This window comes from Bidens hawaiensis, unplaced genomic scaffold, assembly GCF_021521415.1.
Source record: "Bidens hawaiensis isolate Kalapana, Puna unplaced genomic scaffold, B.hawaiensis_p1.1 tig00036000_1, whole genome shotgun sequence".
NCBI classification, from domain to species: Eukaryota; Viridiplantae; Streptophyta; class Magnoliopsida; order Asterales; family Asteraceae; genus Bidens; species Bidens hawaiensis.
The window spans coordinates 165,658-178,487 of NW_027496286.1; the positions used below are offsets into that span (position 1 = coordinate 165,658).

At 34.6% G+C, this 12,830-nt stretch overlaps 1 protein-coding gene across 1 annotated transcript; it reads right to left on the reverse strand.

Annotated features, from left to right (window-relative positions):
- Nucleotides 1-6,574: 6,574 nt before the first annotated feature.
- LOC143588127 (uncharacterized) lies at nucleotides 6,575-12,451 on the reverse strand. Its single transcript, XM_077069228.1, has 17 exons — nucleotides 12,026-12,451; nucleotides 11,757-11,867; nucleotides 11,037-11,093; nucleotides 10,882-10,955; nucleotides 10,685-10,784; nucleotides 10,522-10,595; nucleotides 10,228-10,426; nucleotides 10,099-10,152; nucleotides 9,950-10,005; nucleotides 9,814-9,852; nucleotides 9,527-9,668; nucleotides 8,767-8,951; nucleotides 8,606-8,673; nucleotides 8,467-8,539; nucleotides 8,305-8,366; nucleotides 6,994-8,206; nucleotides 6,575-6,907 (listed from the first exon to the last, which is right to left on the reverse strand). Exons 1-17 carry the CDS (start codon nucleotides 12,104-12,106, stop codon nucleotides 6,649-6,651), a joined length of 2,847 nt encoding a protein of 948 aa, XP_076925343.1. The 5' UTR covers nucleotides 12,107-12,451; the 3' UTR covers nucleotides 6,575-6,648.
- Nucleotides 12,452-12,830: the final 379 nt, after the last annotated feature.

Genomic DNA, 12,830 nt, shown 5'->3' on the forward strand with positions numbered 1-12,830 from the left:
TTATTGCTTGTCGGTTTCAACTTGGTTGTGACATCTCACGTAGTAAATTTTTAAATGTTAGGTCTGGCTATACGCTTCAATCCACTTTCAAAGCAATTAAATCTCGTTTATTACAGTAATATAATATGAAAATCTCGTTTGTGTGAGAATGAAAGTTAACCTTTTGGTTCTTTTTTATTTATTTTATTTATTTTTTTCAATGACTAGCGAATCTTCCAAATGAGCTAACTAAATTCACTATACTGGGATGCACTCGTCTTTCGATCTTAGGAAAACCCTCACCTAAGGCCAATGCTCATGAACACGCGCCGGAGGCAAGCCAGTATGGTGAGAAAAACTCGTTCAGTTAAAGGATTTAACTAGTGAGCACCACCTACTCGCCTAGTCTCCCATCATCATCTAGTGTCGCCGAAACTAAATGATGGGGACATGAATCGAACCTAGGTCACTTGAAACACCAAGTCTCTCCTTTACCACTCCATCACAAGCTCATTGGCAAATTTGTGCACTCAATGGTGTTTGAACGCCCAACCTCTTATTTCACACCATAATCCCTTTATCACCCCACAAAAGTAAGAATTACAGTTCTATTAACGGTATTGTATTATATATTTCAAATAATAATGAGGGCATTACTACTATTATTATTATTATTATTATTATTATTATTATTATTATTATTATGTGACCTATTCCTGCATGTTATGGTTAAGACTCGTAATTAACTTATACTTTCTTTGCAATTATTTGTATTCTACTATTATAAATAACTTAATTATCACTTATACGTAGGTTTTCATTATTATAGATGGTAAGGGAGAAACTTGTTGTTTTATGTGACCTATCACTACAAATAAAAGGTAATTTAGTGGCACATGTTTTTTAATTGCATTTAGCTTTTGTGCCACTAGTTTAGGTTTTTAATGGCGCTTTGCGTATGTCATCTTTGCTTATAACAATTTTTTAGTGGCACTTAATTGTAATTCCACTAATTTATGATTTTAGTGGCACTTTGCATGTGCCACTAAAAATCTAGTGTCACTCATTTTTAATGGCATATAGCTCTTATGCCACTAATTTAGGTTTTTAATGACACTTTGCGTATGCCACCTTTGCTTGTAACACATTTTTAGTGGCACTCAGTTTTAATGCCACTAATTTATGATTTCAGTGGCACTTTGCGTATGCCACTAAAAATCTAGTGTCACACGTTTATAATGGTATTTAGCTTTTGTGCCACTTATTAATGTTTTTAATGGTTTATTTTAATAGGTTATTATCGATTTTAGGTTAATAATTAAGTCGGCTACACAAGTTAGTGTCAATATTATTTAAATATTGAAAAGTTTTTATTTTCCTTATTATGTACTTTGCATGAAGATTGAAGATGGTGAAAGAGGTTAACGAGTGTGGTGAAGTTTTTAGTTTTTTTTTTCAAATATTTGTTACTTTCCTTTTTAGAGGATTGATGTTTTGACTTGACTTGAGAGTTATTAGACATTTAATATGCATTTGAATGTGATTGGTATGTGTTTAGAACGCGTTTGAACATTTAATTGTGGTAAAGATATTAAGATTTCTATATTTGTGGGTTTTATTTTTATTTTGTATTGCTAAAATGTGCCACTAAAATCACAAAAATTTGTGGTGGTAATAAAATGATGTCACTAAAGCTCAAGGTTTAGTGGCAGACAAAGAAGTGTCACTAATACCTAAATGTTTGTAATGGTAAAAACAAAAAGTGCCACTAAAGGTCCATAAGCGTGTAGCGGCAGAAGAAAAAATACCACTTGTAGAAAATGTTATTAGTGGCATAAGGAACAAACTGCCACTAAAAGTTCAAAATGTTTTTAATGGCATACGAGAAAAAGTGCCACTGAAAGTACAAAATGTTTTAATGGCATACATAAAAAATGCCACTAAAAGTCCAAAATGTCTTTAATGGCATACGAAAAAAAGTGCCACTAAAAGCCCAAAAGTTGTAGTGGCAGATGAAAAAAGTGCCACAAAAAGGCTTTAGTGGTAGCGCTTCTAGTGGCACTTTTTTTGTGTGTCACTCATTCAAACAAGGTTCTTTAGTGGCACTTCTTTGATTTCTTGTGACACTTTTTTGATGCCATTAAATGGCTTTTTATTTGTAGTGCATGTTCTATTCCTGCTTCCAACATTTACTTTCAAAGGCACCAGGGTGAGGATGAGAGACTATGCGAATATGTGGCTCACTAGTTGTATCCTTGAACTTAACGGGTTATCTCACCGCCCTTTCGTGCATTCGGGCAGCTGTTCACTAGCGTTGGCCTTAGGTGAGAGTTTTTCCCGAATCAAAAGATGAGTGTAACCCAATGTGGGGAATTTAGCCAATAGCACATTTGGATGATTCGTTTGTTGTTCAATATATATATATATATGTATATATATATATATATATATATATATGTATATATATGTATATATATATATATATATATATATATATATATAATTAGCTTTTAATATTGTAGGTCCCATGTGTGTAATGTAGTCTTATGTATTATTTCGTTTTGTTCACGATGTATTAAACTAGCTTTCATCTTTGTTTATGTTCGGGCCCGAGGCCTTTTAAATATGTGCCCATTGGGCCGTAAATAATGGAAAGGTGCATAACATACCCTCTACTATAAATAGTATAATATGTCCATGCAAACATAACCTTTTGTCAGTTTCACTAACTTTCACCTACTCTCTCTCTCTCTCTCTCTCTCTCTCTTTCTTCTTACGGGGAATAACTAACACAATAAGATCCGAGATCTCGGTTGCTACAAGTGATTTCCACTAGCTTGTATTTTAAGATTGATTCAAGAACGTTGTTAGATCCGCTCTTTAGGGACCTACAGCTGGTATCAGAGCTTTCGGTTCTACTAGTTGAGGTTCTTAGGTCACAACCTTGGGTTTTGGTCTTGTTTAAGTGTTTAAAAGGTGTGTTTAAGTGTGTTAAAGTTTTATTAGGGTTCCTTAACTTGTTTATAGCTTCAAAGTGACAAAACGCGTGATTTTACTTGAATCCGTATTAAACAACGTTCTGGGCGATTTGTTTTTCTCTAGAAAATAAATCTCATCGTCTAAAGAAACCATTCGCATCGCATTGGATTTTGAAATTCGCATCACATTTGAGATTTCTAATCGCATCGCATTTGAAGTCTCATTCGCATCGCATTTTAGAATCTAATCGGATTAGAAACTAATCACATCGCATCTGAAAAACCAATTTGGACACAGTCACATCGCATCCCACCAAACCAATCGCGTCGCATTTCCAAACCAATTGCATCGCATCCAGAAAAAGAAATCGCATTGCATTCCGTTCCAGTTGCATCGCATACCCTGTGCGGTTCGTTTAAACTTTGTTTTTTAACTGAATTTGCCACTTTTTCAATACTGATTGGTTTGACAATCTATTTTAAAAATGTCTTACAATCCGAAAGCACTGAAGAATTACTTGATGTTTGAAACCAAGGCTGGAACCACAAACAAACCACCTAAGCTATTAAATTTTGAGAGCAATTTTGACGAATGGAAATTGAGGTTCGAGAATTTTATAAGAATTAATGACTTTCCTCTTTTGAAGTCAATTGAGAATGGACCACACAGACCCACTACAAGGACACCTAATGGTCCCGTTGATGTTCATCCGGAAAGTTTATCTGATAATGACAAGAAATTAATGCTTGATGATGAGAACACTTACGGAATGATTAGTGTATGTCTGTCAGCTGATATAGCTCTAACACTGAGAGAATGCTCAACAGCAAAAGATCTTTGGGATTCCCTTGTGGAAAAGTTTGAGGGAAATCTAGATATGGGGGGGAAGTAGAAAAGAGATGTTGAACGAAGACTTCAACATGTTTAACCATATTCAAAGGGAATCAGTTGCTACTCTCCTCTGCATATTTGAACCACTGATTACCAAGATGAAAAGCGTTGGTATTCACAAAGAAACGTCTAAGAAAAACAAGAAGCTGCTAAATTCATTGCCATACACGTGCAACAGCAGTGTTACTACCATCAAGAGAACCACAAATCTAAACACCACAACACTCACTGAAGTGATCACTTCCACCATCAAATCCTTTGAGATCGATGATAAACTCAGAATGAACAATCATGTCAGTTGTAAGCCTGAGGTTGTGCTAATGTAAACATACCAAGCTGTTTGTCATCTAGTTGTAAGCCTGAGGTAACTTCAAAGAAAAACAAAGTATTTGAAAATGAAAAGGATAGTACTTCATGTAAATATGTTCCACCAACTAAATGATCATTTTCTCAAACAACTAATCGTGTAAAAAGTCCTCAGTCATACAACTTTAGGGATAACAACTACTATGGTCATAATAAACCAAGTTTTTTGGAGTCATACTACACTAATGATTTTGATGATCGAGGTCAAAAACCAAATGGATATCACAATCATGTCCCATTCTCCCAAGGATCACCTTTTCGGCATCATCAACCATCTTATAGCTCTGACGATATGTGGGGTCTATAATAGGAAACATTGTTATGTTTGTGGTAATCATTCTCACCTTGCATGGCATTGCAAGAACTAGCACAAGCAACAAAAGGATATGATAAAGCATTTTAATCAGTCTCGATCTACTGCTTCTAGCAGCTCGGGATCAAGGAATGATCAAACCACGAGTGATGCCAGTGAAATGGAAGTGAGATCCAGTAAAACCAAGAAAATAAGAAAACCTTTTTCGATAACCAAAAAGGAAAGAGCAAAAATGGATTCAAAGACTGAAAAGTCCAAGAGCAAAAAGTGATTACGTTTCTTTTTTGTTCTTTTTTGTTAGCCTATCATATAATCTTTAACGGTGGTGTCTAGAGTTGTAGTATTTTTTTAACTATTGGGTTGATATGTTAATCCTTTTTTTAACCCAATGAGTCTCATAGTCATGATGGTTCTAAAGTCCCAAACTTTGTACGAAGTTTTTGAATAAATATATTAAAATTCATTATTATAAATTTTTAGTCATATTCTTTTCTCGCTTTCGGGTTCGGCAATCGTTTGATGTTGCATATTCATGTCTTATCCCCTCAAGCTTCTCATTCTTCCCAAGAGGTTCGTGTTTCTTTAGGCTTTATATTGTTGCAAACGGACGGGTCAGTTAGTTAACGAACCAGAATGGGTTCTCGTCAGAACATCAACTTTTTGACCCGAAACATTTTTGTTTTGAATTTTTTTTATTTTTGTTTTTGTAAATTATTTGTGCTTTTAATTTTGTTGAAAATGTATTTTTTTTTTATTTCTTTGTGTATTTTTTTATTTGGTCAAAAGTTGTTACAGATTAGATTGTGATTAACCGTCAAAGCTTTAGATTTTGTTTCAAGTGAGAAACGGATGTTTGGTCAGGCGGGCAAAGTTTTACACTGGTCAAAACTGCAGTAGTTTTGGATTTTTAAAGAGGAGTTTCGTTTGTACTATTGTTTGGAGCTGCAATTTATTTTGCAAATAAAAGTCAAAGTGCAAAGATGTTTGAAAGTCAAAGTACAATATGCTGGGATGCATGTAAAAGTCAATTAACGTGTAAGTCAAGATACGGGTCAAGCAAGAAAGTCAATTAATGTGTTGTGTTATCAGTTTATCATCGATTTTATTCTGCTTTTGCAAATCTCTTATCTGTGTAATATTTGAAACCTTTTAACACTATTTTTAATATCTATGATATGCAACAATCATAACATCTTTATTATAAGTTTTTATTTCAAGAAAATTATATCATTTATTGGTGAGAATAGCATAACTCCAATTTCAAATTGTGAAACAAACCATCAAAGTTCTCCACCTTCCAACTAAAAGAGGAAACTTGGAGATATCTATGACATTTATGACGATGCTGTTGCAAATTCAAGTAATATATCCAAGGAAAAATAGGTTTCGTGTGACATTTCTGGAGATAACAACAATATGTTAATTCCAAAAAGGGAAACATAGATGTGTTGTCATCACTTGAAAAACAATGTCTTTATTTTATTTTTGAGGTTTCTGATCATGTTTTACCGGTAAATACATGTACGTTTGTGGTTTGTTTTTATTATTATCATGTTTGATATTTGTTTGGTTGGTTTGACATTAGAGAAGTTTTAATGGTTTATAAATATTATTATTATCATTACTACGACGACGACGACTTCGACGGATGATCGGTTGGTTTGACATTGACAAGTTATGTTTATGATTAATGATTTATGGTTTGCAATAATAAACTTTGTTATTTTTGTTTTCAAATTATCAAAAGATTTGTTTGCATTATATTTCTTTTTTACTTTCCACGCAATCCGTGTGTTACACGGGTGGGTTCTAATCTAGTATAACTATATACGCTCACAAGTTGATAGAAGGAAGATTTGACAAATAATATAATTTTCATTTTTTAAACTTGTTGGTTTCGTGTTATAATCTTACATATTCAATATTGTGACATGTTGCAGGTTATTCAAGATGGAACAGATGATATTTTCATATCGTAGGTGGTTTGAGGAAAAACAAGGCCCCCGTGATGCAACTTTGATCGGATCAACCTTCTTTATATTTATATTCCTTGTTACATAAATTTTGCAACATAAGTAAAATGTTTGATTCTTTTGTAAGCAAACACGAATACAAGAATCTTAACAAACACAACAAAATCCACACTCGGTAAAGCACTTGGCTTTATGAGCAATCTTTTTAACACGCCTATCATTAAAAGACGTTCGTGAACTAAGCGGGGTGCCGATTCTATCCATTATGTTCACCCCCGGTGCACCAAGCGCCGCCTTTGGTGCTGCCAACGCCCGCTGCATTCCCCATATTGCTAGCGGCCTCATGTACACTAATGACCTAAAACTCCCGTCCATTGTCCATCCCTCGGGTGTCTGAAACGCGTATCTACACAAAAAAAAAATCACAAATTACTAACAGACCGTATTTAACTTCAAATATATTGAATATTCAAATGGGGCCCGCCCCCTTACCCGAACCCTTCCTCTGACCAGCCTGCAGTGAATATCCCTTCAGCTGTAATGAACGCTTCTCTTTCCATCCCGGCATGAATCATGGTGGCTGCAACTCCATATGTGACACCCGTCCACACCTCACGGGACTGCATACAAGTTTCATCCACTTTCCCGTTTGGATGCATACCGTTAACCGCCCCCATACGACCGCCTCTGACTTTCATAACATTGAAATCAAATATCTTCTGTAAAGAGCTTTGAATCTTATCATCACCAAAAAGACTTGGTAACCCCGCAGATGCGGTATACCACTGGCCTGCTAATTGATCCGCTTGGATAGACTTACTGTTCCCGCTTGATCCGCTGTCATAATTAAAATAAGACCCGTTCCACAGTTTCGATTCAAACACGGTTTTCACTTTCGAGAATTTCTTTTTGTATTTTTGAGCCGAGAAGTTATCGTTTAGCTCGACCGCCATGGCGGCTGCAGCTTGAAGTGCAGCAAGCCATAAACAACCACAGTAAGCACTAATTCCATGAACTGTCCATGTGTCGTATGTTTGATCCGGGAACCCATCGTTTTCAATTAAACAGTCTCCGTCTCGGTCGAACTGGTCCATATAGTCCATGGCAGCATGGACCGCGGGCCAGACATCGGTTCCAAACGATAAGTTTCCCGTTGCCGCGAAGTCTCGGTATACTTGAAGAACAAATTTAGGGTTTAAATCTTTCCATTTGCTCGTGTCATGTATGTTATATGCATTCATTTCATGCCACGGATCATGGGTTCCAAGATCGTGAGGAACCGCACCTTTGACTTTACGGATTCCTGAGTTTCCTTCGGCAAGAAACTTGACCTTTCTTTTGTCTTCGGTTAAAACCGCTTTTGCAAATTCCCGTTGGATACTGAGCTCAATTTTCGGGAATAGTTCTAGAAGCGCGAATGATGCGTAGAAATGAACATCGTAGGTACACCACATAATATACTCTACACCTTCTAGATAAAGAAACCGACCAACGTCTTCTTCATCATCATGTGATATTAGATTAAGACTTGTGGAAACCGGGTTTTCATCTTGTTCGGGTTCATCATCTTCACTTGAATTTGTAAGAGAATTTGCATTTTCGTGTGTTGAATCGTTGTTCTCAATGTCATCACGGGCACGCGTCTTGTGTTTTGTTATTGATAGATTTCGGTCACTCCCCGAGTCGTCTGCTGGTACTGGAGTGTCTGAATTAAAGTCATAAACGATTGTAATATTAACTTCAAATTATTAACAAGAAACTTGCAGGTTAATTAGCCATATACAGGTTAGAAGAGATTAGTACCGATCCAAACTGTGCCACCAGCAACCAAAAAGTAGAGCTCATTGAATAATGTAAATTTGTACCTAAAGACGGATGATATAAGTCGTCAAATTATTATTATTATTGTAATAATATTACTTTGTAATAAAAGTTTACGCGTTAACCATGGATAAAAAAATGTACCATTCTGGTAAGCTGTCGTTTTTCAAGATCGGATTTTGCCATTTCTGTATATCTTCTTCCCACCTCTTATAATCTAATTGAAACATAATTAAAACCCAATAAACAGGTAGATAATATTGATAAAGAATTTATGTCATACTTGTTAAAGCATCATGAACCAAATCCTCGGCCGCCCTCTCGGAAGTCCCGTAAAATTTGGTGTACCTCCTGAAGAGCAAAAACAGTATAAAAAATATGATCAAAACCGTGAACACGAATGCAAATACTAAAAGGATTTAGAATTTGGTAAGGCATCGGGACCTGTGATATGATTTTCCTTTCATGAATTTGACTTTTGGTGATGACCATGCGACAGCAAATGCTACCGTGCATTTCCCATTTGGCTCGACCCATGTGGAAGCAGACACAGCAGCACAATTAGCCTCCCCTGCTGATGATGGAAAACTTGGTCCGTTGCTAAAATTCTCCCTATCAAAATGTCCATCCTAAATGCAGCAAGATCAAGTTTTACATGGTTTAGTATAACGATTTAGAATGGCTAGTAAGGATTTTTATAAGAAAGATAATACTTTATATGCTAGATCCAGTTTTACATGATTTAAGTATTGTAAAGAGTTTGTAAAAAGATTCAAACCTTATATAGTTTTACATGGTTTGATATTGTTAATTGTAAATAGTCATTAGTCTAGGCCCTTTTATGTTATTAGTAACTACTCAAAAGCCCCTCTCTAACTCTATAAATTAAGTGGGTCATCTCTTGTATTTTACACAGTTTATATATTAATCAATACCAGTTTACAGATATAAAGATTTAGAACGGTCATAAAGGTTTGGTAAAAAAGATTAAAACTTTATATAAGAGATCCAGTTTTAAATGGTTTAATATAAAGATTTAGAACAAGCAAAAGCTTTATATACAAAAAAAAAGAAAAAAAAAACAAAAAAAAAACAAAAAAAGGATTTTCAATTTATATGATAAATCGAGTTTTTCCACATTAAATATAAAGATTCAGAACGGGTCTTAAAAGATTTAACCTATATAAAAAAGATCCAACCATACCTGTGCCATTTTACCCCACATATCTTTCGCAGTAACACAGCTTTCATCAGATAATCCAAAACTTGGTAAAACCGTGACGTTTACATTTTGGGTTTCACAGGCTGCTATGGCAAACGTGACAGGAGGGTGTTCTTTGGCTGTCCTGAATATATTATAATCTCCATCAGAATATTAAACTAATAATGCACAATTTAGTTACACTCTAATTGTAATGTTAATCTTTTGTTACATATAGAACATTTCATGGATGATGGTGTTATAATGTAATGTCAGAAATTGAACCTTACTTGTGATTTAGAAGCACACCAGAGACTCCATCTTCACCTCTGTTAATTCAAATTTCACGTGTGAAAATGAAAATGAAAATGAAAATAAAATTAAAAAATGGAGAGGAATGCTATTACATAAGATAACTAAACTCACATGAAAGGCTCATTGACATGATCTCCTGAAAAGTGTGATGTTCCTCCAATCGAATTCTACATAAAATTCACACAATACATCATCTAAACATATTAAAATTTATATTAATTCCTCTACTTTCTTAGATATTATCGCAGAATCAAACATACCGCCCATGTGAAAAGAAGGCTGACTTGTGCCCTTTCCTTCCCGGTATTCACCAACTAACAAAAACAAAACATAAACCTTTAAACTCATTCACATGACCATAACACATACCAAAGTTTAAATTTTCATACCGTGTAAACAAAAACAGTAGTCGGAAGACTACTGTCGCGATAATTATGAGGCAAAAACGGTGAAATTTGTCTACATGACACTTTAAGTTCAGGATCGGGTTCACCATCATAAACCGTCCATGCTCGTGGAAACAACGCATGATATGTAGAATTATGACCGCTTAAGTTCCATCCCCATGACGATAAACCTTGATCTCCTCTAAATTAAGAGTCATATCAAAATGTTATTACCTTAAACTATCAAAATGTAGCAATATTTATAAAGATTTGTATGTGTCTTTATTATATTCTTACCCCGTCCCATCGTGTTGCCTCGGTGACAAAACCGATGCATACTTTTTACTTCCACCATCTCGCGATATAAAAATCTGAACCCAAAACATAACACTTTAAACATGTATAAATCATTTTAATATTTTATATCATATGATTATAAGTTAAAAGATGAGATCGTTACCGAGAATTGATTAGCCATCATAGGAGAGGGTTCACATGCACCTGGAATTATTTGGAATTGCCTAAATTCTCCTCTAAACCCTCTAGTTATGCTGCCACTTCTACAAGACAATACAATGAAACACGTCATGCATGGGTAAAACAGTAATTTTGTAGATCATAAACCGAACCCGTTGCTGGCTGCAAGTTGCAACTCACCCCATCCCACCAAGCGGAACCCCTTGGGTAGCCGACGGTTTGCCTTCACGGTTAAAAGGGTCAATTGGTGCTCTCTGTAAAACAAATGTTAATTGAATAACCGTCACTTCAAGAAATATAAAGATTATAACATTTTTAAATAGTTTAGGAATTACCCTTCCATGAGAAGCCTCTTCCCTTACATATGACCATAATCGTATACCGAGACCAATCTGCATTTGATATTTTCAAGTTATGTTTCTAGGCTCGTAAACAAACGAAACAAATACAGTTAGTTTAGCTTTAGCCACACACACGATCGAACACGGACATTTAAACGAATAAGGTTTTCTTGTATGTGTTCGTTCGTTAAGAAAACGAACGTCTTCATGTTCATTTGTTAATGTTAATAGTATAAACGAACGAATGCAGCTGAACAAAAATAATCGACTGAATACCAATGAGTGTTGGACCTAAACAAATCATAAAACTAGACTAAATTGTAATGGGCGATATTTTAATTTTATAAAACTAGACTAAATTGTAATGGGTGATATTTTATATCTGTAAAACAAGACTAATCTGTAATGGGCCTTTAAAATTAAATTGAAATGAATATATAAGCGGGCCTAAACGAATGAACTGAAACAACGTAAACTAATGAACATAAACGAGCGTGAATGAGCAAATGTTCAAGAACATAAATTAATGAACGAAACTTGTGTTCATGACTTCATGTTCACACCGTTTAGCTAACTGAACAAAATAATTTGTTCATGTCCATTCATTTATTTAATAAACGAATATAAATGAAATTTCAACCAAACAGTTTACGAATGATTCATTAAATGTTTAATTAATATGTTGGCTATTTTTAACAAAGATCATAAAGTTACCATTTTTAATGCTTCCATGAAGGTAACACTAAACTCTTTGAGAATACCAGCATGACTATTTAACTTCCTTCTCCATGCTTGTTCTGGTGGGGCCCCACTATCAAAATCAAGCTGCAAATAAGAACATGAAAACTTAAACAAAATTAACAACAAACATCATGTGATCCATGTCCAGGATTCTTGGAATTTGCAGAACTCATAATAATTATATTAAAAATAATTAAAAAAATAATTAAAAAAAAAACATGATTTGAAAAAGATGAACTCACCAGATGTAAAGTATTTCTATTAACAATTCCTTCAGGAGGCCATGAGTTCTTCCTCTGATGAAAAATATTCTTTTTAACCATTTTCCCTAATTTAATATTATTAAATTAAATTCACAAAATCCCAATTTCAGCCATGGCAGATTGGAACATGAATCCAGCTCTGATGAAGAAACCAAAAGTCAAACTTCAACTCCAAAACCAGCCGCCAAAGTTGACCAACCAAGAATCATACAGAAACCTTAAATCAATTTCTAAATCTGAAACAAAATTAGGGTTTGCCAGAGTTCCAACCAGTAACTGCAACTCTTCAAAGGCAATCAATTGGGTACAACTGTGAAGCAATTAGCAACCAATTGGATAAAGGGTACTCAATTCAAGTACTAACAGATTCAAATTTCAAAGATCGAGTTCGAATTTGATGAGTTTGAAGAAATTGATGAACAGAGTCTTGATGAATTTGGGTTATAATTAGGGGAATTGGTGGTGGGAGAATGAAATTGAGGCAAATGGGTATGTGAAAATGATAATGGTTATAGTTATGGTCTTGTTTGATTAATATGTATGAATTTTGAATAGAATTTAGGGGTCAAAGTTTGCTGTGACATGAAGAATAAGAATAATAGAGAGGGAACAAACTGTTGCAGTTATTAATATTATTATTATTATTAAAAGCATAAAAGGAGAGAAAGGAAAGCATAGGTTGAAGCCGACGGATGAGACCAAGACTATTTTTCTTTCTTTATTTTTCTTTACATAATTAATTTCTAAGTTTTTTATGGTTTGGTTTAGGTATGGTATTAAGTAA